Below are 23,591 nucleotides of genomic sequence, written 5' to 3' on the forward strand. Positions count from 1 at the left end.
TTTGGATGCTCCGTCCATCACCCCCCCTTTTGTACTGCTGTGTTACAATCCTAGCAGGCATGCAGTGAAGCAGAGAAGTGCCAGATCAGTTTCTGTAGTGCAGTAGAGGTGCTATCCAGGCAGTGATGCAGAGATGTAGAGAAGTGCTGGGACGGTCTCTGTAGTGCAGCAGAGATGCAGAGGTACAATCCTAGCAGGCATGCAGTGAAACCGAGAAGTGCCAATTCTGTTTCTGTAGTGCAGTAGAGGTGCAGTGGTGCTATCCAGGCAGTGATGCAGGGATGTAGAGAAGTGCTGGGACGGTCTCTGCACTGCAGCAGAGGTGCAGTGTTACAATCCTAGCAGGCATGCAGTGAAGCAGAGAAGTGCCAGTTCTGTTTCTGTAGTGCAGTAGAGGTGTAGGGTGTTATCCAGGCAGTGATGCAGAGATGTAGAGAGAAGTGCTGGGACGATCACTGCAGTGCAGCAGAGGTGCAGTGTTACAATGCTAGCAGGCATGCAGTGAAGAGAAGGAGTGCTGGCACTGTCTGTGGTGCTGAGAACTGTGGGGGGATGTGCTATTATCTATGCAGGGAAATGTTGACAATACTCCTCGGAGAGGTTCGTATAATATTAGTGCTGCAGAGAAGCGTGGTAATGCCATCGTAGCGCTATGCAGAAGCCACTGCAATGGAAACTATGCCCTGCCTAAAACCCATAAAAAGCTCACCAGATGACTGTATATCACCAAGGATTCAATGCTTGATCATGGGGTTTATTTAAGAAACTAATGCATTCTGGGAATTGTAGTACTACTTCACTTCAGCTGATGCCATTGAATTTACACACTTGAAAACAATAATTTGTAAAAGAAAAAACAGTGTCCTTTGTGACATGGAGTTATCTGGCGACCTTAGTGCAGATGCACCTGAAGAGAATTTGTGGTCTAGTCTCCTTGAAGGTACAGTGAGGATGAGTGCGATTGTTTTCAGCCGGGCCTCTTTAAAAGTCGCCACAGTCCTTAAGAGAAATGTATACATCTTCCTGCGTGCTTGCCCAAGAGTTGCTAGTGTTGTGCATTCCACACATAATCAGCAATGCAATGCATTGAAGTATCATATATTTTACCCCCAAGTAGTGCTTTAGAGGCATCCCACTCTGCTTCTGTAAAATTCCTGCAACGCTGCGTTTTAGGGCTGACGCTGCCCATATCTGTACCTGCATTCCTGGCCCAATGGCTCCTCCTGGTGCTGAAAGCAAAGGGGAGCTTCTAAATAAGAGAAACCGCAGGTATTTACAAGCTTCTTAGCCCAAAAGTATCTGTTCCGACTGCAGCTGGCCCGGCTCCATGCCTCAACAGCTCTGTAAATATTCCAGGCAGCAGAAAGACACAAACCCAAATGTCTGTTATTCCAAAACTGTCCAAGGCAAGATGAAAACCAGTTTGACAGTGTTTATTGAAATTAGCGACAGGCTGACGCATGGCTGCTCTAGTAATTTCCAAGGGAAACCGCTAACAACAGGCTCTTGTTCTCTCTCTTTTTAAGGACTGAGGCTGAGATGAGCAGAAACCCTGATTGTTCTGAAGCTGGAAGTGCCAAGCTGAGGTGCAGAAGATCTGGGGCCGCTTGGCATGTGACGACTCCCTCCGTGTGCACCTGAGGGCTACCTGTGAAGACCACCATGGCACCCCCTTGCACGAATATTTAAAGTTTCGCCCACCGACAGCCTTTCCTGAACGAAAGATGTGCCTGGAGGATGGGGTGGGGGGCTCTTCCTGCCCCATGGTTGAGATGGACCTGTCCAATGAAACCTCGGCTCTCGAGCTGGGCTTCTGCTTCCGGTACGTCAACATGAGCATCACTGGGGGAGATAAAAAGATGATCGCCTCCCAGTGGTTCTCCACCATCTTCAGCGTCATCGGCATGTCCTCCAACCTCTTCGCCTTCTGCGTCCTGATCTCTGCCAGTCGTAAGACGCACAGCCGCGCCCGGTCCTCGTTCCTCATCTTCCTCTGCGGCCTGGTGGTGACGGACTTCTCCGGCCTGCTCGTGACAGGCTGCATCGTGGCTTCCTACCACTACACCAAGTTCAACTGGACGGAGGTCGACCCCGATTGCTACCTCTGCAACTTCATGGGCTTTTCCATGGTCTTCTTCGGCCAGTGCCCGCTCATCCTTGGCGCTACCATGGCTTCGGAGCGTTTCTTTGGCATCAACCGGCCCTTCTCCCGCGCAAGCAACGTGTCCAAGCGGCGTGCCTGGTGCGTGGTAGTCTCCGTCTGGACTTTGGCGGCCTTCCTGGGGCTGCTTCCCATTCTGGGGCTGGGGAACTACACAGTGCAATACCCCAAGTCCTGGTGCTTCCTCACCCTGTTGCATGACTGGAGGAACATTTCCTTCGGCCTGCTCTTTGCCCTACTGGGCATCTTCTCCGTGGGCCTCTCCTTCATCCTGAACACCATCAGCGTGGTGACGCTCTGCCGGGTCTACCATGACAGCGAGTCACGTCAGCGACGCCGGGACAGCGAGGTGGAGATGATGGTGCAGCTGGTCGGCATCATGATCATCGCCAGTGTGTGCTGGCTCCCCCTTCTGGTGAGTATGGAAGCAGACAGCCTGTAGATGCGCAGGAGAGTACGATAGAAACGCAAGAGAGCTCAGAAGATGCGCAGGATAGCACAGAAGATGCGCGGCAGAGCACAGTAGATGCGCAGGACACCACTATAGATGCGCAGGAGAGCACAGACGATGCACAGAAGAGAAAATAAAGTTCAAAAGGCGACAGACTAGAGTTAACATTGCAGGCGTTTAAGTTAATTTGTATATATATTCTAGTGAAGTTATTGAAACTTTTACATTTAACAGATGTCACAATAGTATCAATAGCACAATTATTGCTTGACGAAAATATGATGGCCTAAAAATTGTTTACATAATTATCACTTCTTGGGGTGCAGATGACCAACCATGCAATATATGTGTGTGTGTGTGTGTATATATATATATATCATATATACATATTCATATATATATATATATATTACCTACTGGCGGTCGCCAGTAGGTAGTTATAGTTAGGACCACGTTTCCATAGGAAATCCGCAACATTCTATTTTGAATAACTTTGGCGCCGGTCGACGAATCCTCGCGAATTTTTCAAAATAGGTGGGGCGCTACGCTCCGCTCCTACCCTGAAAGTCTCGGGGGGATTCGTCAAGCGGGGGCTGAGATAAAAGGGGGGTCCCAAAACGCGTTTTTCCCATGCATTTTTCCATAGGACCTTTAGACAGGGCTACAGCCCGAACGGCTGAACAGAATTACTTGAAATTTGGCAGAGAGGTAGTCCTCAGGTCAAGGAAGTGCCTTTTGTAGGTTTGGTGTAAATCTGTTCAGTAGATTCTGAGAAAATAGCCTTTAAATCAATATATATATCTGAGCCAGCTTACGGTGCGCTTACGGTACGCTTACCGTACGCGTACGGTGGCGTGCGCGAGCGCGATTCTGATTGGCTCTTAGATCTTAGTAAACATTCGAATCGGCCGAAACCAGGAAGCGGCGGCCGCCATTTTCTCTCTCGCACTGAGAGTGATGATGAAAATACAAAGCACAAAAACATGTAAAGGGGCTGTTTAGACAGCTCCCACACACATAGCCATGTTGAGGGAGTCCCCAAAGATCCCCCAAGGCCAAAAACGGAATTTTTTTTTTTTCGCTAATTTCGCCGATTACGCTTACCGTACGCGTACGGTAAAAAATGATATAAAAAAAAAAATTATCCACACTCTCCCCACCCTGTGTGCAATTGGTGGCCGAAGGGCACCATTTGTGCATGGCTTATAAAAGATGAGATAAACTATAATATTTTAAAAAAAAAAAAATAAAAAAAAAAATTATCCACACTCTGTCCACCCCGTGTGCAAATGGTGCCCGAAGGGCACCATTTGTGCATGGCTTATAAAAATTACGAAAAATTAAAATATTACCTTTCAAAACGAAGTGCATCATATGTCCTCCATGTGCGCACGGTGCGTGAAGCGCATCGTGCGTACATGGCCCATCTAGCGTAACGTGGGCACGCGGTGCGCGTAGCGCACCGCGTGCCCACCGTGCGTGCACGGCACTAACTGCGTGCTTACTGTGCGTGCTTACTGTGCGCGCACGGTGCGCGCACGGAACGAACTGCGTTAAGTGGGCGCGCACGCCACGAATGGCGTAAAGTAACTTAGCATTTAAAAAAACGTACAAATTCACTGAAAAAACCATAGGTTTCACACACGTTATAGTTAGGAATTAGCATTTAAAAAACCTTGCAAATTCACTGAAAAAACCATAGGTTTCACACATGTTATAGTTAGCGGAAATTTTACTGATAAAAAACCAATGAAATTCCCCCGTTATAGTTAGTGCAGGCAACTATAACTCACGCGACCGCAATCTTCTGCTGATGACATATGTGTCTTTATGAAAAAAAAATATTTGTAATATATGTATAGCTAAAAATGTATGGAAGAAGACATGGGCAAATAAGTGTCTAAATACAGTATTAGCATCAGCAGAAGATTGCGGTCGCGTGAGTTATAGTTGCCTGCACTAACTATAACGGGGGAATTTCATTGGTTGTTTATCAGTAAAATTTCCGCTAACTATAACATGTGTGAAACCTATGGTTTTTTCAGTGAATATATATATATATATACACACACACACGTACATATATATACATATATATACACACACACACATATACATATATATACACACACACACATATATATATATATATATTCACTGTAAAAACCATAGGTTTCAGGGGTGTTATAGTTAGCTGGATTTTTCATTTGTACAAAACCATTGAAATTCCCCCGTTATAGTTAGTTCAGCTAACTATAACTCGCGCGCCCACAATGCACTGCTGATGACGTCACATATTACATCACTCATGACATGGTCAGTGACATCACTCATGACATCACTGATGACATCTCAAATGACATCACTGATGACATCATCCAGTGAATGTGTGTTTTTCTGAAAATTAAATATGTTTTATATATGTATATCTCAAGGTCGATGGAAGAATAAATGGGTATATAAGTGTCTAAATGGATGATTTGTTTTTGAAAAATTGATTGTGTAACTGACTAATTAAGTGTATCATAGTGAATACATGGCTTAGTGAGTAATGTTTAAATATGTAAATATCTGTATCAGTCTCTCACTTTGTGTATAAGTGGCTGCATGGGTTGGTGAGTAGCTACATGGGTGTCTATATAGGTTATTAGTTGGTTTTTTGAGTATCAGTCTGAGTGTCTGCATGGTTCGGTGGGGGGTATTACGTAGTGCATAGGTGCATGAATGAGTGACTCACTCTTTGTATGTGTTGAAGACAGCATGTGTGCAGGACTGTATGGGTGGATGAGTGTGTATGGGTGTGTTAGTAAGTGAATGACTGTCTCAATAGTGTCTTTATGAGTAACTACATATGTTTTAAACTAGTATATGTGACTATTGGTGTATATAAGTGAGTATGTGTGAGAGATTGAAAGAGTTCCTGTATGAATAAGTATGTCTTTCTATAAGTGATTGTTTAAAAGACTAAGTATGTGTAAGTTTCCGTAGAAGTAAGTGTGGTGGTGTGTGTATAACTGTATATGCAAGTAAATGTATGTTTGATTCTTTATTAGCATGAGTGACTATGTGTGTGAGTAACTCTATGGATGAGTGGCATTGTGTAACAGGATATATAGGTGTATGAGTACATATGATGAGTGAGTACATGTATGAGTGACTGTATAGGACTGTTGGTGAATGAGTGGATGTGCATGTGGATCTTAGAATTACTGAAGAGGTTGTTGTAACTGGTATTGGTATGTCCATTGTTTTGAAAATTGTAGTCTCTATTTTTGAATGTGTGTATCAAAGGTTATATTAGGGTGAGAGGAGGTCTGCCACTCTATCACAAGGATGATGTCATCAGTTATGTCATCAGTGATGTCATTTGAGATGTCATCAGTGATGTCATGAGTAATGTCACTGACCATGTCATGAGTGATGTAATATGTGACGTCATCAGCAGTGCATTGCGGGCGCGCGAGTTATAGTTAGCTGAACTAACTATAACGGGGGAATTTCAATGGTTTTGTACAAATGAAAAGTCCAGCTAACTATAACACCCCTGAAACCTATGGTTTTTTCAGTGAATTTCAAAGGTTTTTTAAATGCTAATTTCTAACTATGCCTACAGAGATAGGACATGTGAAGAAAGAAGAAAAAATGCACAGAAAGAAAAAAAAGAAGTGCAGAAAGAAGCAACAGAAGTCCTCAAAGACGAAGAAAAGTGCAGGAAGAAGGTTAACGTGCAGAAAGTACAAAAAGAAGAGCAGAAAGAAGCCTTGTTGCAAAATCATCCTGTACCCTCAACTTTTTCAGACGGATACTGGTGGTAACTGAGTCTGACTAACCAGTCATAGAGCCAGTGCTATGTTAAAAGACACTTAGAATACAGTGAAAACACTTACATACACTAGGGAACACTATGCGTTGGGGTCCCCCTGTGATTAGCATGACCTCCTCTGTAAGCTCCTAGTATATAATCGGGCAGGGGGATTAAAACTACCTCTTAAAACAGGCCACAGGGCGTTTTTGCACACGTTAACTCAGGCCCCGTCCCCTCCCTTCACCACTGTGTAAACACGCCCTGTGTCCGTTTTTAGTTGGGAGATTAAGTTCATTTGAATCCTGAGGGTCCCTAGGGTCCAACTAGCCCACTAGGTACCTCCAGTAAGTGCCACAGAGCTGCGTTGCAGAGAGGTGTAAAAAGTGGCACGGCCTGGACCACCTCTCTGCAATGCAGCTCAGTGGCGCTTACTGGAAGCACTTGGTGGGCTAGTTAGCCCCCAGGGGCCCTCAGTATTGAAGGGAAATTATATCCCCAATTTAAAACGTGCCATAGTGCGTGTTTGCACACGTCACCTCAGGCCTCGTCCCCTCCCTTCACCACTGTGTAAACGCGCCCTGTGGCTGTTCTAAGTTGAGAGATTAAGTCCCCTTGAATCCTAAGGGTCCCTAGGGTCAAACTAGACCACCTCCAGTAAGCGCCACAGAGCTGCGTTGCAGAGAGGTGTAAAAAGGGGCTTGGCCTCAGAACACCTGTCTGCAGCGCAGCTCCCTGGAGCATACTGAAGATGCCTGTTGGGCTAGTTGGCCCTCAGGGACCCTCAGTATTGAAGAGAAATTAATTCCCCAACTTACAACTCGCCAGGGGGCGCGTTTGCAGAGTGCTGCAAGGAGGGGGCGTGGCCTCCGGCACGATGCCAGTCTTTTATTCATTTTAATTTTTTAAGAAGGAGGGCTGTGTGGTTCCCCTTCTTATTCTAATTTATTGGCCCTGATGACCCCATCCCCCAGGACCTGTCTCCTAACTATATTTTTTTGACCCCAATCCCCAGGGCCGGCCACTGTTTTTTATTATTTTTAAAAAATATATATTTATAGACACACCTAGGACATGCTGGACAAACCGTACGTACCTATCACCATGACGATTTGAGTGATATTCATTAAAAGGCGACTATGCATACAATGAATCCACGTGGAATGTATTTACACCACTAGTGAAGCTCTGACATGTCTGATGCCCTACCGTGCCTAATCCCGGTAGACACCCTTGTCGTTTATTTATACAAACATGGGTAGCTATTGACGGGCACATTTAATACACATGCACACCAAGCCATTTAAAGGGGATTCGACAAAAATTCGACCAAAACTATGCAAGAAATCCCCCTCACAGTTAATAAAACACACATCCACTGCCGGATGTGTAATACTTTTTATTTTACTCTCTGGAAAGGGGACGAACATCACTTGAGAGTCACAGCGCGCTCCTGGCAGAGCCCAATGCTGTGTTACACCCACCATTGCCTGCTGAGTGCCACAAACCTCTGTGTTGTATTCCACTAGCTAGTGCATATGCTATGACACTCTCTAGCCCATGTGCACTGTAACACCACCCCGTGAATATGTCATGCCACACTTGTCTTCGCACGGGTTATATTGCCCCATCTAACGTGCCTTCCTCGATGCCTATGTTATAACGCACAGTGCTATGCCATACATATTACAATCTGGGATCCATATCTTTGTCACAGTGCATATGCAACGTTACACTCCCCAGCACATATTTTATATTACAACTTTAGAGACTAGCTAGGTTACACAACACTGCCCTGTGCATATTACACTCCAAGGCGCATATCGCATAGCACGCGCTAGTGCCTGTGCTATCTCGCGCTCTCCAATGTATCTGTCATTGCGCACAATGTATTGCATATTATATTTCATGCCCGGTTCATCTTATATCACACTTTTTGGTGCATAGTTTATACCATACACTATATCTAGTTTTCATTTTCAATCGTGCTCTCAGGACTATGTTCTATATAACACTGTGTTCACCTACCCTTTTCACGGGCATTACATTTTGCGATAGGGGTGGAGGGTCAGAGGGTGTTTCTGCCAAGTGAGCCTGGAGTCACAGTCACAAACATCCTCTTCTTCCTGAATAAAAGTGAGATTATGCTGCATACTTGTTCATATTTTAAGTAGTTCGCACAGACACACGTTTTAAAAACAATAATGTTCCTAATACCCGCCTTCTCTGAACAGTTAGCTTGCTGCCCCATCCCCCTCCTCCCTATCCTCTGTTGTGTGAATCCATGGACTAGCCTCCTCCCTCCTGCCATGCATGGTCTGATGTGCTGCCACTGCCCTCAATTTAGTATGATGTACCAGTCCACTCCTCCTGCCCTCCATTGCCCAATTCTATGCCCCATCATTGACCTCCTGCTTAAAATCTGTGCTTAGCTTGCTGCCCCTATTCTCCTTCCCCCTACCCTCCGATGTCTTTGTGCATGCCCCTGCTCCATCATTTTTGCCCACCATGTTCCATGGACCTGCCACTCCTATCTACTCTGAGTGTTCTGTTGAGCTGCCACTCCCCTCCCACCTGCCTAGCATTGTCAGATGACTGTAACCTGTCCCTGCCACCTCCACCCTGCCTGTCCACATGCCATGCCCCTATCCTCTTCCTCCTGTCCTACATGGTCCATTTTACTGCCACACCCTTCTGCCCTCCCTGGTCTATTGTGCTGCAACTGCTCCTCCTGCCTGCCCCGTGCGGTCTGTTGTGAGGCCCCTTCCCCTGAACTTTCTTGTCTGTGCACAGGTCCTGACCCTCCCTTCTATCATCCATCGTCCTTTGTGCATGCCCCTGCACCCTCCTTCTTGCCCATCATAGCCATTGTGCTGCCACTAACCCTCCCACTTGCCATGCATGGTCTTCTGTGCTGCCATGGCCCCTCCCACCTTCCCTGTGTGGTCAGTTAGCTGCCCCTGACCCCCTCCCACCTTCCCTTCATGGTCTGTGTGTATGCCATCACAGTCTCACTGTTGCTCTTCATGGTGTGTCTTGCTTCTAGTGCCCATCCTGCCTGACCTCCATGGCTATCTTGCTGCTCCTGCCCTGCCCCCTTGCCCCCAGCCCTCTGTTTACATGTGCAGACCCCTACTCCCTCCCTCCTGGCTTGTCTGTTCCATTGTAATGCCCCTGATCTGTCCCTCCTGCCCTTTATGGTCTGTTATTCTGCAGCTTTCTCTCCTGTCTGTCCATTATGGTCAGCTAGCTACCACTGCCTCTTGCCCCTCTGTTCTCTGTTGTCCATGTGCATGGTCCTGTCCCCTCCCTCTTGCTTTCTATGGATGGTTGTGCTGCACTCCCGTCCCGCATGCCCTGTGTGGTGTATTGTGCTGCTGCAAACCCTGATGCCTGCCCTGCAGGGTCAGTTTGGTGCACCTCTCCATGTCCCTCCTGTCCTCTGTTATCCAAGTCCATGTCCCTACCCCATTTCCTTCCATGATCCAATGTACCATACTTGCGAACATTTTGAACTTGGTAAGAGGGAGATTTTGAAAAAAAACTGGGGTATTGATTTTCCCCTTTGAGTTATATTGAAAAAGAGGAGATTGTAGACAGGAGACAGATCAAATAAAGCCCATTTGAGCTTAAAAACATTGGACGTTTCCTGGCTGAAACGGGTCTGTTGGCATGTATGGTTGTACTACCATTGCCTCTTCCTTCTGCCCACAATGGTCTATTACATTGCCACAGCCTCTCTTGCAAGCCCTGTATTGTTGGTTTGTTGCCCCTGCCCCCCTTTCCACTGCCCTCCATAGTCTGTTGTGCCGCCACGGCCCTTCCTGCCTGCTCAGTGTGGTTAAATTGTTGCCTTTGCACCCTCCTACCTGCCTTAAATTTTCAGAGTCCGTGCCCCTGGCCTCTGCCTCTCAACAGTATCCTAATGAACAACTAGATTGCTAACATTCTATATTTATTACAAAAGTGTGGAACGCCTGACGTCATCTTGATGTAATCAAAACTGTAATACCTAGAGCATTTCCTTTAGAAATTACATATATGAGAGGGTCTTATTGGCATCAAAATTATGGTTAGTGCTCTAAAAGACTAAAATAAGGACATATTTTCTGAGTTTTCAAATAGCGACAAAGCACTTTTAAATTATTTGTTATCTTTATGTTTTTTTATCCAGTTGACCACTTGATTAAATGTTGCACTTAGGGGAGAGGATGTGGTGTTACTTCCAGAACTGCAGACTTTGCAACTGGGGAACCAGGTTGGAGTTTCTGCTTCAGCTCGACATTCTGTGATTCTGGTCAAATCACTTAGTCTCCCCATGTCTACAACCAAAATGAATTTGTTCTTGTGTGATGTAACCAATGCTCATGTAAAGCACTCCAATACCTGACAAGTCTGCACTATATAACACTGCAAAAACACAAAATAATAAGTGTTTTGCACACTTCTGTCATTGGGCTATATTTGGGCTACATCTGGGTGATTTTGGGCTACATTTGGGCTCTTTTGTCTCCGGTGGCCATCTTGGGAGATTTATTTGTTATGAAGTTTCCAAATTTCTTCATGTACTGCAGTCTCCTGAGTAGGAAATGCTTTCAGTTTTTTACTTTGATTACATCATGAAGGTATTCAGATATGTCACACATTTGCCATAAATTCTGAATGTTAGCACTCTAGTTGCTCATTAGATCACTGTAGTAAAACTACTGTTCACCATGGAAGTCTGCTCCTGGTATTAAAAGTGCATGTTTCAGTCTGCATGTCAGAATTTTTTAATGAAATAGAAGAGGATTTGAGAAGTCACTCAAAATGTGCCCTCATTTTCTTTCTTCAGCATTAATCATAATTTCTATAGCAAAATGAACCCCCTCATTGTGTTCCTTTTTAAATTAAATGTTTTAAGTGTTACCAGTTTATTCCAATCAAGATGGCTTCAGGTGTGCCATACTTTTGTCATACTGAAGACAGTAAGCGCTCTAGTTGTTTTTAAGAACACTCTGGGACATTCTGTCATTGGGCTATACTTGGGCTACATCTGGGTGATATTTGGGCTACATTTGGGCTCTTTTGTCTCTGGTGGCCATCTTGGGAGACTTATTTGTTATGAAGTTTCCTAATTTCCTCATTTACTGCAGTCTCCTCAGTAGGAAATACTTTCAGTTTTTTACTTTGATTCCATCAAGAAGGCATTCAGATGTGTCACACATTTGCCATAAATTCAGAATGTTAGCACTCTTTTTGCTCATTAGATCACAGTAGTAAAGCTACTGCTCACCAGGGAAAACTGCTGCTGGTATTGAAAGTGCATGTTTCAGTCTGCATGTCAGAATTTTTTAATGAAATAGAAGAGGATTTGAGAAGTCACTCAAAATGTGCCCTAATTTTTCTTTCTGCAGCACTAATCATACTTTTTATGGAAAAATGAACCCCCTCATTGTGTTCCTTTTTAAATAAAATGTTTTAAGAGTTACCACTTTAACCCAAGCAAAATGGCTTCAGGTGTGCCATACGTTTATCATAAGTAGGACTGTTAGCGCTCTAGTTGTTCTTTGGAACACTCTGGGAAGCTGCAGTAGAACTCAAAGGAATCAACTGACAGTCTCTGCCCTTGTTGGATGTACATGTTTTACTGAGAATGTCAGACTTCATTCTCACATGACTGAGAAAGATAATGTGAATTTACAGAAAATGAGCTCTCAGTTTAGCTTATAGATCACCTTCCAAACCTCTGTGGGAAAAGCATGAGAAAATATTTTTCTCTCAATCATGATATCCCAGCAGAAGGCTTTTTCACATGGTGAAATCACCTTAGAACATACCACAATTCCTAAAATGAGTATGGTACCATCAACAAATGATTTATAATGTAACTAAAGTCTTAAAACCTTCTATTAACTGCAATGCTTTTTAATGAGGTGCTATCATGTATATTGGTCCCAAGATGGCTGCCAACACTTCTTGGATGAAGTGCTGACAGCCAATCAGATCTCAGGATGAGATGTGTGGTTAGGCTCCGCCCACATATATATATGATTTTACTTTTGATTTTCTCAGGAACTACTGAACAGATTGACACCAGACCTGCAAAAGGCACATCCCTGAGCTGAGGACTACCTCTCTGCCAAATTTCAAGTAATTCTGTTCAGCCGTTCGGGCTGTACCTTGGACTAAAGGTCCCTATGGAAAATTGCATGGGGAAAACGCGTTTTGGGACCCCCCTTTTTTCTCAGCCCCTGCTTGACGAATCCCCCCGAGACTTTCAGGGTAGGAGCGGAGCGGAGCGCCCCACCTATTTTGAAAATTTCGCGAGGATTCGTCAACCGGCGCCAAAGTTATTCCAAATAGAATGTTGCGGATTTCCTATGGAAACAAGGTCCTAACTATAACTATCTACTGGCGACCGCCAGTAGATAATATATATATATATATATATATATATATATATATATATATATATATATATATGGATATACACACACATTAGGCTACTATATTCCGGTACCATATATGTACGACAAAAAAAACATTCACAAAGTACCACTACCTAGCTATGACATCATGTGCCAGTCCAGTGAGACATCCCTCGGTTTCCTGTCACTGAGTTTAGCTATAGGTTACCGTTGTGGCATGTGGATGTCTGCAAAGAAAGCTTATGAGAAGTGGCAAGATTAAGACATAAAGGGCATATTGGAGACCAGCCTGCCAACCGGCTTTAGATGTTAGAAAAATAATGAGATACTGGGATGGCAGAGAATGGAAGACTGGCAGAAAAAAGAAAGGTATGAGGGAAAAGAACACGGGGAAATCCTAAGACAATGAATGAGGAGCGAGATGGTAAAAGAGGCAGAAAGAGGTGGATGTGGTAGTACGCGAAGCCAAGAGGATAAAGACAACAAACAAGTCCCTGGCAATGTCAGTAGGTTTGGCTTTGATCTACCAACACACATAAACACAGGCATTCATAAATACAGTTTGTATGCATTGTATGTGCAAATATTGTTTATCACATTAAAGCTTGCGCTACAGGCTTTGCTAGTGCTGTGAAAAAGTAGCAAAAATGTTTTCTGTGTAGATGCAGGTAGGAGAATAAGAACTGAATGTGACAAACAGCATAGAGGAGTTAATTTTGAAGATTTAGAATAGTTCCTCACGCTTTGTGATGGAAGCACTTCCAGGAAGGTGGCAGGAAACATCGCCAGCTGATAGCTGGAGGTCAAGAAAGTAACAACTGTCTGGGTGGAGCTAATCCAAAGCCCACTCTATACATATTTTAAAGAAATGGTACAAATGTCACCCAGACAGCTTGTGCTGTCAAGCCAGACTTAACAAAGGAACATTACATTATGCAGAAAGACCAATATTACGAAAATTACTTCCACTGCTGATCTAAAAATGTCCTTCCAGCTCTTAAGAGAGGTAAGCCTCTTTGTGTTGCTCGGCACCACTAAAGGCATTGGAATGACGTCCCTGATATGACCCAGTAACTCCTCCGTAGAGTTACCGATACAAGGAACATTGATAACTGCATGGAGGGAGGTGCAGAAAGTAATAACAGTGATCACAAGTGCGACCGTGGGGGGCCCTTAGAAAGGATCAATTATTGGGAGAATCAGTAATTCAGTTCCTGATTTTTTTTCTTCCAGGATTTTGCCCTTAGACTCCCCCCCCCCCCCCCCCCCCCACACACACACACACATTCAGCAGGCAGAGTTCCCAGGGCTCAGGGATGGGTAGATGTAAGGTGTAGTAAGTGGTGAGAAGAGGTTTGAAGGGTAGCGTTAAAGGTAATAAGGGGTTTTAAGGGTTACAGAGGGGTAGGGTAAGGGGAAGTAAGGAGTTTTTAGGGTTCAGGGAAGAGCATCGTTAAAGGGTAGTAGAATTTTTTAGAGTACATGTTAGCTTAAGGTTAAGAGGTATTAAGGCATGTTTATGGTGTAGGGATGGGTAACCTTAAGGGGTAGTAAGGGCTTTTAGAGTTCATAGGTGATAGCAATATGCAGTACTAAAGTATATTTAGGGTTCAAGGAAGGGTAGTCTTATGGGAAAGTGTAAGGCGTTCTTTGGATTCCAGGGTAGGTTACGTAAAGGGGTAGTAATGGTTTTAAAGTCACGAGAAGAGTAGCGTTAGGGGATAGTAAGGTTTCCAGGTTCAGAGAAGGGTAGTTCAAAGAGTTTTTAGGTTTAGGTATGGGTAGATATAACGAGTAGTAAAGGGGTTTTAAGCTTCAGGGATGGATATCGTTAACGGGTAGGAAGGGGCTTGGAGGGTAGCGATAACGGATAGCAAGGACTCCTTATGGACTTTAGGGTTCAGGGAAAGGTAGCATTAAGCTAGTAGTACAGTGAAGGGCAGGGAAGCGCAGAGTTAAGGGGTTTTTAGGGTGTGGGGAAATGTTGCGTTAAGGGGTAGCGAAGAGTTTTTAGGGGTCAGGGAAGGGTAGAGTTAGGGGGTAGTGGGATTTTTAGGGTTGAGGAAGGGCAATTTAAGATGACAGTATACTGAACAAATAATCTAATTTCATATATACAAATATTAAATATGAAATAAACGTAATGTAGTAATTATATAATACTTACAAACTTACCTGTAAAGTAAAGGCATCTCATTGTAAAAAACTCTCAATTTACTTATGGACAAATGTAGAGGGAGGCAGAAGCAAAATGAGCCAAGGTGCTAAAAAGCCTCTAAATTAATATATTATCAGCCCATACAGCTTTAAACGAGGAATTAGAAATGTAAAAAAACTATTTTCTCAAGGAGCGCATCCGAAGGTACCGCTGAAGTTGATGAAGGAAAGAGAAAGGGCTGAGACTGCAATGCAGCAACGCAGTCCCCCTGACTGTCCCCCTCCCATCTGTGCTGCTCTCAGAGAACAACAGTGGCATGTATGTGATATAAGGGGCTTTAAGTCAAGCTCCTGTCCTAACACAATAGCTTGACTTGATAACTAGCCCTGGCTCACCCAGCTTGATAAATACATGATCACAGCTGTTTGGAGGGCGAGCACTCTTTCTGTGGAAGCACACAGTTTTGGCCAAAATTAACAGCTGCACTCGGGTGAATGTATTTTGAATTTGAATTAGAATGTAATGTATAAAGTGCGAAACTCATGCCCGAGGACGTCTTGGCGCTATAGAAAACTGGTGTAGGTGCATATCAGTTGGCAGGAAAGCTCTCTTACAGGACTGCCTCATGTACATCTGGTGGCAGCCACAATCCCTCTCTGTAGTACTCCTGAAAACTCTTTTTTTTTTTTTTTTTTATCACATCAGGAGTGTCAACACAGGTACTGTCAAGCCAGCACTATGAACTTGAAGAGGGTTCTGAGAGAGAAAATGATGGGAGAACAAATATAGATATGTAGGAACATATGAAAGGTTTAGAGAGAAAGAGGGAAATAATAGAGATAGGAAAGAGTTAAAGCCAAATGAAGAAGAGAAAGGGAGAAGTTTGTGTTTGTGGTTTGAGGAGCGAGTCACATCTGTTTTCTATTTCTTGTGAAATATGCAGTGATAGGTTTACACATGACAATGCAGCTTTACTGCTCCTCCACACAGCTGCTTTCTGTTGTTAGAACTGGCACAGGAGAGCTTTTTCCGGTTTTTTTGCAGTGTTTTTTGCCCCCGAGTTCCTCCTGAGTGCACTTCTAGCATCAGATACAAACAGGTCGTTGTGCGCGGTTCTCCGGGGAGAGGGGCCGCCACCAATTAGCTGCAGACCCGATGGACTCTGCTAAAATGTCTAATATTTCTTCTATTTGTTAATAATAAACCTCTCTTCCATAATAATATTAATAATCCATATTTTTAAAGCGCGAACAATCACCCGTAAGGGTCTCTAGGCGCTGGGGGCCGTCCGGAAGATTAAGCAAGCTATTGCCCAGAGTCACATGGTGCTGGGCTAATCTGCCGCCGGCGCCGGGGATCGAACCGTGATCCCCAGACTCCGGAGTCAGTCGACCTGGCCACTGTGCCACACCTCTTCCCCCATGAAGTCTATGTGTGCATGTGTCCATATGAGCTTTCAAAGCCAACCCTCTCAGAAACTTTTTTGGGGCCATGGCAAACATGTTTTGCACGGCCCCTCTCTAGTTTGTATTCAAAGGAGCTTCTCATAATTTCTTAAAAGAATATTCATTGAAGGAGGAAAAAACTGTATGTGGCGCCACCTAGTGGCGTGGCCGAGGAACAGGTCCGGTTTCAGGAACATGGGTCCCAAAAGAGGCAAAGAGCCCTGGCTTGGGTCAACCCTGCCTTTCCGACAAGCGCACTATGGCAGACTATTGCTGGTTCTACTGTAGTGTGCCTGTAAAATCACCAGCTATTCATATCCCAGCTCCATAGCTATCATTACCCTACTTTCTAGTAGTGTTCTATCACCGCAGTGAGCGGGGCAAGCCCTAGTAACAGCACCAAGGGCGAACAAGGTCATAGCTGACCAGTCCTTAAGCCATTGACAGGTACAGGGGCAGAGACGCTGCACGGGTTCTGTACCCTTTGCTTTGGCAGGAATTTTGGTGAGGACAAGGGGTCTTAATAGGATCCAAACGAAGGATCTAGGGTTCACGACCTGTAAAGAGGCGGCCCCCAGAGTCTGCAAGCTAGCAATGACCCGGAAGCTGAAACAGGAAGAGTATGACAGTATGTAGCAACTTATTTTCCATAAATCGTGCTGCAACTCAGTTGCCTCTGAGGCTACTTGACTTTCTGCCTATACTACCCTAGCAGGAATATTCGATGGTCTCTTCTTGAGTCAACCTGTCTATTGCGGTAATGCTTTTCCCAATCTTCCGTGGGTGATCAGCGGTCAGGCCAGAAAACATCTCTCTTGTTCATATGGATTCTTCTCTCATGAGTAGGTCAGATGTGGCACTCACACTCCTCATCTCTTACCGGAAGAGCCTCCATTGTCCAGAATCTTTTATGAATTGTTTAGTTTTTTTTTTTTTTTTTTTTATCCAGACCGCATATGCGTCAGTCAAGAATGCTAACGTGTATTGGAAGCTCATTACGGCTTTCCAGCACTCATGGCAGTGCTATTCCAGGAAAATTTCATATAAGGATTGGAATGGCGATCCGTTGTTTATGTCTCTTCGAGATGTGCCAACATTTGAGATCTTCTCCAACAGGGATTTCGAAATTGACTAATCTGCCGGAGAGAAGCCAATTTTATCCACTGGAAATTGGAAAAATCTTAACCTAAAAGAAAAAAACAAATAAGTTAACCGTGTGGTAGACTGGCAGAATACCTGGGGGGGGGGGGGATGTACCATATTTCCTCTCTCTCGTTTCTATAGGCTTTTGTTTTGGATTTTGAGAAAATATGATGGAAACATATTTTAGGACTAAAATATAAGTATGGAACCTCACTACATGATTCATTTATTGTAATATAACTTCCACACCAATGCATCCTTAGGCAAAACTATTTAACATATTATATAGTGGTACAAAAGGGAGGGACAAATATGATCTTTATGACTGAATTCGGAGACATTTAATCTGTTCAAATCTGTAATTCCCCTGCCCCTAGCTAATAGATGAAATGTAGTTTTATTCCGAAAAATGAGCATTGAATCTGGTCATGGGTTTTGTTCACACAAAGAGTGGGGGTGGACAATGAAAGGTCATTCAAAGGTTGAATAAACAAAAACAGATGTGAACATTTTCAAAAGTATTTTTAAAAATCAATGACAAAGACCAGGGTAAAAATCCTGCAATAGAACCGTTTGGCGCAGTGATTTGGTGGTGAGGGGGAGAGCAGGCAGCAACATAAAGTTATAGAGGAGGTAAAGGGTGTCTATGTGTGTGAGAGAGTAACAGTGAGAGATAGTGATAGAAAGAGGATCAAGGGAGAGAAAGAGACAGAGGGATGGAGTGAGGAAAGAGTAGAAGAGATTCAGAAAAAGAAGTAGTGAGAGGGCACGGGAGAAAGATGGGATGCTAAAAAGAGAAGACCGGTATTGAGCAGGGCCGGACTGGCCATAGCGGGCATCTGGCATTTCCCCAGGGGGCTGGAGGCGTGGGGGGCGGTTTTGCAGCAGTGGCGGCCAGTTTGCAGCGGTGATGCAATATCGGCCTTCAGTAACAAAAGCAGAAGGGCTTCACACTTGCAGGCCTGCTTTGGGTTCCTAGTCCAGCCCTGAAGTTGAGAGCTCGATGACGAACGGAGAGTGGAAAAGAGGGAGAGAGAGAAAGTTTGGGAGAAGCAGACAGACTGGCTTAGAGAGAAAGAGATTGAGAGTGAGTGAGTGAGACAGAACGAGATAATGTGAAATTAGAGAGTCTAAAAGACAGCAAGGGAGAGCATGACAGAAAGAGAGGCCAAGAGTAGGAGGCGGAGCAGAGAGAGACAGTGAGAGATTAATAAAGTGAGAGTAAGTGCAAAAGAGAGACAAACCGTGGAAGTTAGAGAGTGGCAAAAAGATAGAGGGAGGGAGCATGAGAGAAAGAGACACTGAAAGCGAGGATAACGAGTGAGAGCAAGGAAAGAGAACAAAATATACAATGAAAGCAACTGATGGTGAGAAACATAGATGAGGGAATAGAACAGAGCTAAAATGTAGGTCTGAGCGAGTAGAGAACAGACTAAGTGAGAGATATTTACAGAGACGCACCTAGCACAGGAAGCTAGTGAGGGCTCTAGGTAGAGACGTCTGGAGCAGGATGAGCTGTCTCCATTGCAGGTTTTCAATATGCCACAACAGCTACATTTTACACAGTGCACCTATATACCTATGAATAACATTATTTAAGCGCCGCAAGGCCATTCATTTATTTAAAATAACTCCGGATTCAATGGGAAGTAAGATTGAGAGGCTGAGTCGGATTAGCCTTGAATTCTTGATTGAGGAATTTACTGGACTCAAACCCGTGATTAATTTGTCAACAAAATAGGTGCCAGGGCCCTCATCCGGAGGTCACCGAGGCGTACACCGCCCATTGCCCCTGTTAGTGCAGCCAGTGCCAGTAACAACACAACTATTAACTATCACACTCCTGCAGGTGTGACAATTCAGACTATTGCAAGCCCCCGGAGCTATAAGAACAGCTTGGGCAGTGTGTATTGGTCGTTTTTAATGTATATTGAACTAATAAACAGCTGTTGTTCTCATCTCCAAATTAGACAAACAGCGCCACCATGTGGCAGAAGACACGGTCATAAGTGACGGTGTTGACAATTAACTGCCAGTGCTGAGCACCGAAAACCACCAGTTCAAATTAAGCACTAACTCAAACCTTTTATCATCCTTACGTAAAAAAATAAAGGGAATGACTTCACAACTTTCTCCTTTCTTTGTCCTGGTCGCATCACATCCTGATGGTTCACTGAGTTTTGGGAAGTGTACACAGGAGAAATTCCCTCCACAGGTCTAATGTATTGTGGTGTTGCAGCCAGCGCCTAGATGACCCCGGCTAACCACTGTCATCTGTTCAGCTTCCAGTTGCTGTTAGAGGAGAGTTGGTGGGCCTAGGAGTGTCTTGTCAATTTCTAGATATAATTTCACTAGGATAATTTGTTTTTAAGATTTCATATTTTTCCACATGATAGTCTCAAATTTATTTTCTGTATTTTTCCTATACACTGAGGGAAAAGGCTGTTGTATTGGTGGACGTAAGGAATTTTGGGAATGATCAGTTGTGTGATGTCACCAGCAAAGTAATGTGTGCCAATGTGTAAAGCGGTCACATTCTAGTTGGAGTGAGTTGGTAGTTGGTCCGGTGCTAGGGCGGCCGGTTCTGGTGCCTGTTCAGAATAAACTAAAGCGCTCTGCAGTGTCAGCCATCTTTCACTTGATTTGGAAACACAAGTCACAAACACTCCTATATTGAATTAACTTTTTCTACAATTTAAGCATTTGAGCACAGTACCGTAGGAAGGACGCCAGGGGCTCTGGTGCAAGTAAGAAAAATGGCCACTTTGACTGCTGCTGGGGTAGTAAAATATAGCAATTATAAGGGTTTAAAGGCCTTTGGTGCCACTGCACCTGCTGCACCAATGATTGCTATGCCTCTGCTTAAGCATTGGCTTTTATTATACTTCCAGACTCATCCCTTCAAAATCAGAGTTTCAAACCGTGCCTGGGACTCCACATACAATTTGTAACATGAATAGAGGAGAAAGGATTTTAAACACATGATCCTGGCGGACGATGAGAAGTTACCGGAGGAGTCCGAGCAGCTTAATTGGGGATGGAGAGGAGGGGACTAGCTTGTTGGCTATCAATGCCCTCCTTGAATCATGAGGAAACAGGATCAAATCCCGGCTTCGGACCAATATCCTGTGATTCTGGGCAACTTATTAAATCTTTCTATATTGGATTTTATGGTAATATTTCTACAGCTCTTACTACCCGTATGTGGGGCGCCGAAGCGCTTGCCTACATGGGTAGCACGCTACACTGCGTAGGGTGTGTGGGCGAAAGGGTGTTGTCTGTGATTTGATACTGTGTGGAAATGTTTCTATGTTGTGCGTGAGGACCACCGAGGTGCAGTTATCATGTTATGGGACGCAGCGTGTAGCAGTGGGCTGGGCGAGAAGTGTGAGAGACAGGCAGGCAGTTTATGGTTTTCAGTATAACTGGTAGATTTGAGCATTTCTTTAGGCCCTTTTATTGTATTTCTTATTTTCATCGTCCACTTAGCGGGTTACTGCACCAAGTTGTCCATGCGGATATATTTTGATTAAGGTTTATGGCCCTAAAAAGGCAGAGGTGAAAGGCGGAAATGTTGGGGAGATCGGCTGGGATGGACTTGTTAATATCACCCAACACCTGAAAAGCCTAAAAAGAGATAAAATGTGCAAGTTAAGCTGATTCTGTAGTAAAGCGCTCCAATGCCCGTGGGTAGGTTGTATTGTAATTGCATTTATATAGCGCTTACTACCCCTGACGAGGCGACAAAGCGCTTTTTCGGCAAGTAGCACGCTACTCCGGAACCCATAGAGGATTAGTTTGGAATTAGTATAGTGAAAATATGAAAGTAATTTGAGTGGTGGACGTGTTAGTCAGTTATTTAGATTGAGAATGATAGTGGCGGGATAGAGAAGGGAAAAAGGTGTGCATTTATATAGCGCTTGCTACCCCTGATGGGGGGGTTAAAGTGCTTTTTTCGGCGAGCAGCACGCTACTCGAGAACCCATACAGTGTTAGTGGTGAATAAGTATAGTGAAATATGAAAGTAATTTGAATGGTGGACATGTTAGTCAGTTATTTGGATTGAAAAGGATGGGGATTGTTCAAAGGTACGTCCTATTAAAAAAAAAAAAAAAAGTATATAAACGAATTAACATCTCCAATTTCCCCCGCAGATCTTCATTGCACAGACCCTGCTCCAAGGCCCGATCCCAGACCTGTTCGACAAGGAGATCCCGCGCGAGACGGAGAAGATGCTGCTGATCTACCTGCGGGTCGCGACCTGGAACCAGATCCTCGACCCCTGGGTCTACATCCTGTTCCGGAGGGCCGTGCTGAAGAGACTCTACCCCAGCCTGCGGTCGCGGCCGTCCATCGCCTCGCTCTACCCCACCATGACCGCGTCTCTGCGGCAGAAGTACACGCAGGAGTCCGTCATCACCTAGGGGGCGCCCCACTTGGAAGGGGGTGTCAGGGGTGCCCTGGCTCGCAAATGTGCAATGCATATGTGCTCAGATTCGCAACGGAAATACTTCATAGCGCCTGTGCGTGCAGCGTCAGGCACTTACAGCCGGTCCACTGATGTCTGTCGGCCACATTTTTGTGTGATTCATGTGGATTTTTACATTTCTGTTGGACAAGCGAGGTGAACATGAAGGACAGGTTGTTCGCTCACGATGACTCCCCACCAAGTGCTTAGAACTATACTGAGGAGCTTTCCAGGTGGAAAGCAGTTCGAACAGTGTGTGTGCTCTTGTGCAAAGGAAGAGATGGTCTGACCGTGTCTGGAAGGCCATTAGGGCAGGGGCGGAGTCAGACACTTGCCAGGCGAATCCCTGGTGCCTTGTATCAGCCCTCCCCTCTTCCCGCACATGCCATGCAGTCATCGCCGGAAGCTTGGTGGAGAAAGGGCCCTAAGGGCCCCAGTGGCAGACTCTGTGTTCAAGTCTGAGGTCGCTCTCCTTTTATCTCTCTGTGTTTCTCTCTTTCTGACTGCCACTCTCTTTTTCTTGTCTATCTCCACTTTTGTTTCTCTTTTTGCCCCTCTATCTTTTTGTATCTTTCTTGCCCCTCCACTCTCCCCCTCGCTTTCTTTCTCTCGCTCTTGCCCCTCTCACTATTTTCTCTAACTCTCTCTCGCCTTTTCTATCACTCACAATCTTTTTCTTGCCATCTCTTCTCCATTCTCTCTTTCTATACCTCTTGACCTCTCCTTTCTCACAGACTCTTTCGCACTTTCATTCTACCTATTTTACTCCCTCTTCTCCCTGTCTCTTGTTTCTCTCTTCTCCGTCTCTTGTTTCTCTCTTCTCCTTCCTCTTTGTTCCTTCTACTTCACTGTCTTGCTCCCTTTCTCTGTTTCTCTCTCACCGTCTCTTCTCTCTTTCTTTTAATCTTTCCCCCTCTTGGACTCTTTTTCTCTCCTTGATTTATCTTTATCATGCCACCTCTTCTCTATCTCATGCTCTCGAATTATCTCTCTATTGCTCTCTCTCGCTCAATCTCCCCCTTTAATTCTCTCATTCTCTCTTGCCCCCATCCGTTTTCTGCTTGTACCATATTTTTTAAATTATATTAAACAATGTTGTAATAAATCTCATCGTCCGGCACCATGTGGTATTGCCTGGTGTTTTCTAGCCATGTTTCGAGTTGGTGGCCAATATTCTGGTGTCTTGGCCGGCATAACTAGGTTCTTGTGTTCGCCCGCAACCTTGCCTGGCAGTGGGACCTAAAACCAGCACTTACCACCCAGGGCGTGTAGGGGGCCAGGCAATGCCTCATTGAAAAGGGAAATATCTATGGAATTATGCGGTTCTGCAGCTCTGACATTTTCCACATAGTTATGGATTTGCCACATAATCCATCATCTGCTACACAATTTGCAGATTTCACACCAAAAAAATATTGCTCGCTCGCACGGATCTAAAGTTACAAAACATGGTTTCTAGCAATGACAGACCATTTGCAAAGGTCTGCTGTTGCTGGCTGTAATTAGATTTTTTCCCAGAAAGTGCTGCCGTATGCTGCATGAGGCATAGATAC

General features: G+C 44.6%; 1 protein-coding gene across 7 annotated transcripts in view; it reads left to right on the top strand.

The window, feature by feature from the left end:
- The window catches only part of TBXA2R (thromboxane A2 receptor), a 167,919-nt gene extending 144,761 nt beyond the window's left edge, over positions 1 to 23,158 (top strand). For all 7 annotated transcript variants that reach the window (XM_085637840.1, XM_085637839.1, XM_085637843.1 and 4 more), the window contains 2 exons: positions 1,527 to 2,576; positions 21,725 to 23,158. In XM_085637840.1, coding sequence (XP_085493966.1) covers positions 1,725 to 2,576; positions 21,725 to 21,994 — 1,122 coding nt within the window. In that variant the 5' untranslated portion in view covers positions 1,527 to 1,724 and the 3' untranslated portion in view covers positions 21,995 to 23,158. The remainder of the gene's footprint in view (positions 1 to 1,526; positions 2,577 to 21,724) is intronic.
- Positions 23,159 to 23,591: the final 433 nt, after the last annotated feature.

Source organism: Triturus cristatus, chromosome 12 (genome assembly GCF_964204655.1).
Source record: "Triturus cristatus chromosome 12, aTriCri1.1, whole genome shotgun sequence".
Lineage (NCBI taxonomy): Eukaryota > Metazoa > Chordata > Amphibia > Caudata > Salamandridae > Triturus > Triturus cristatus.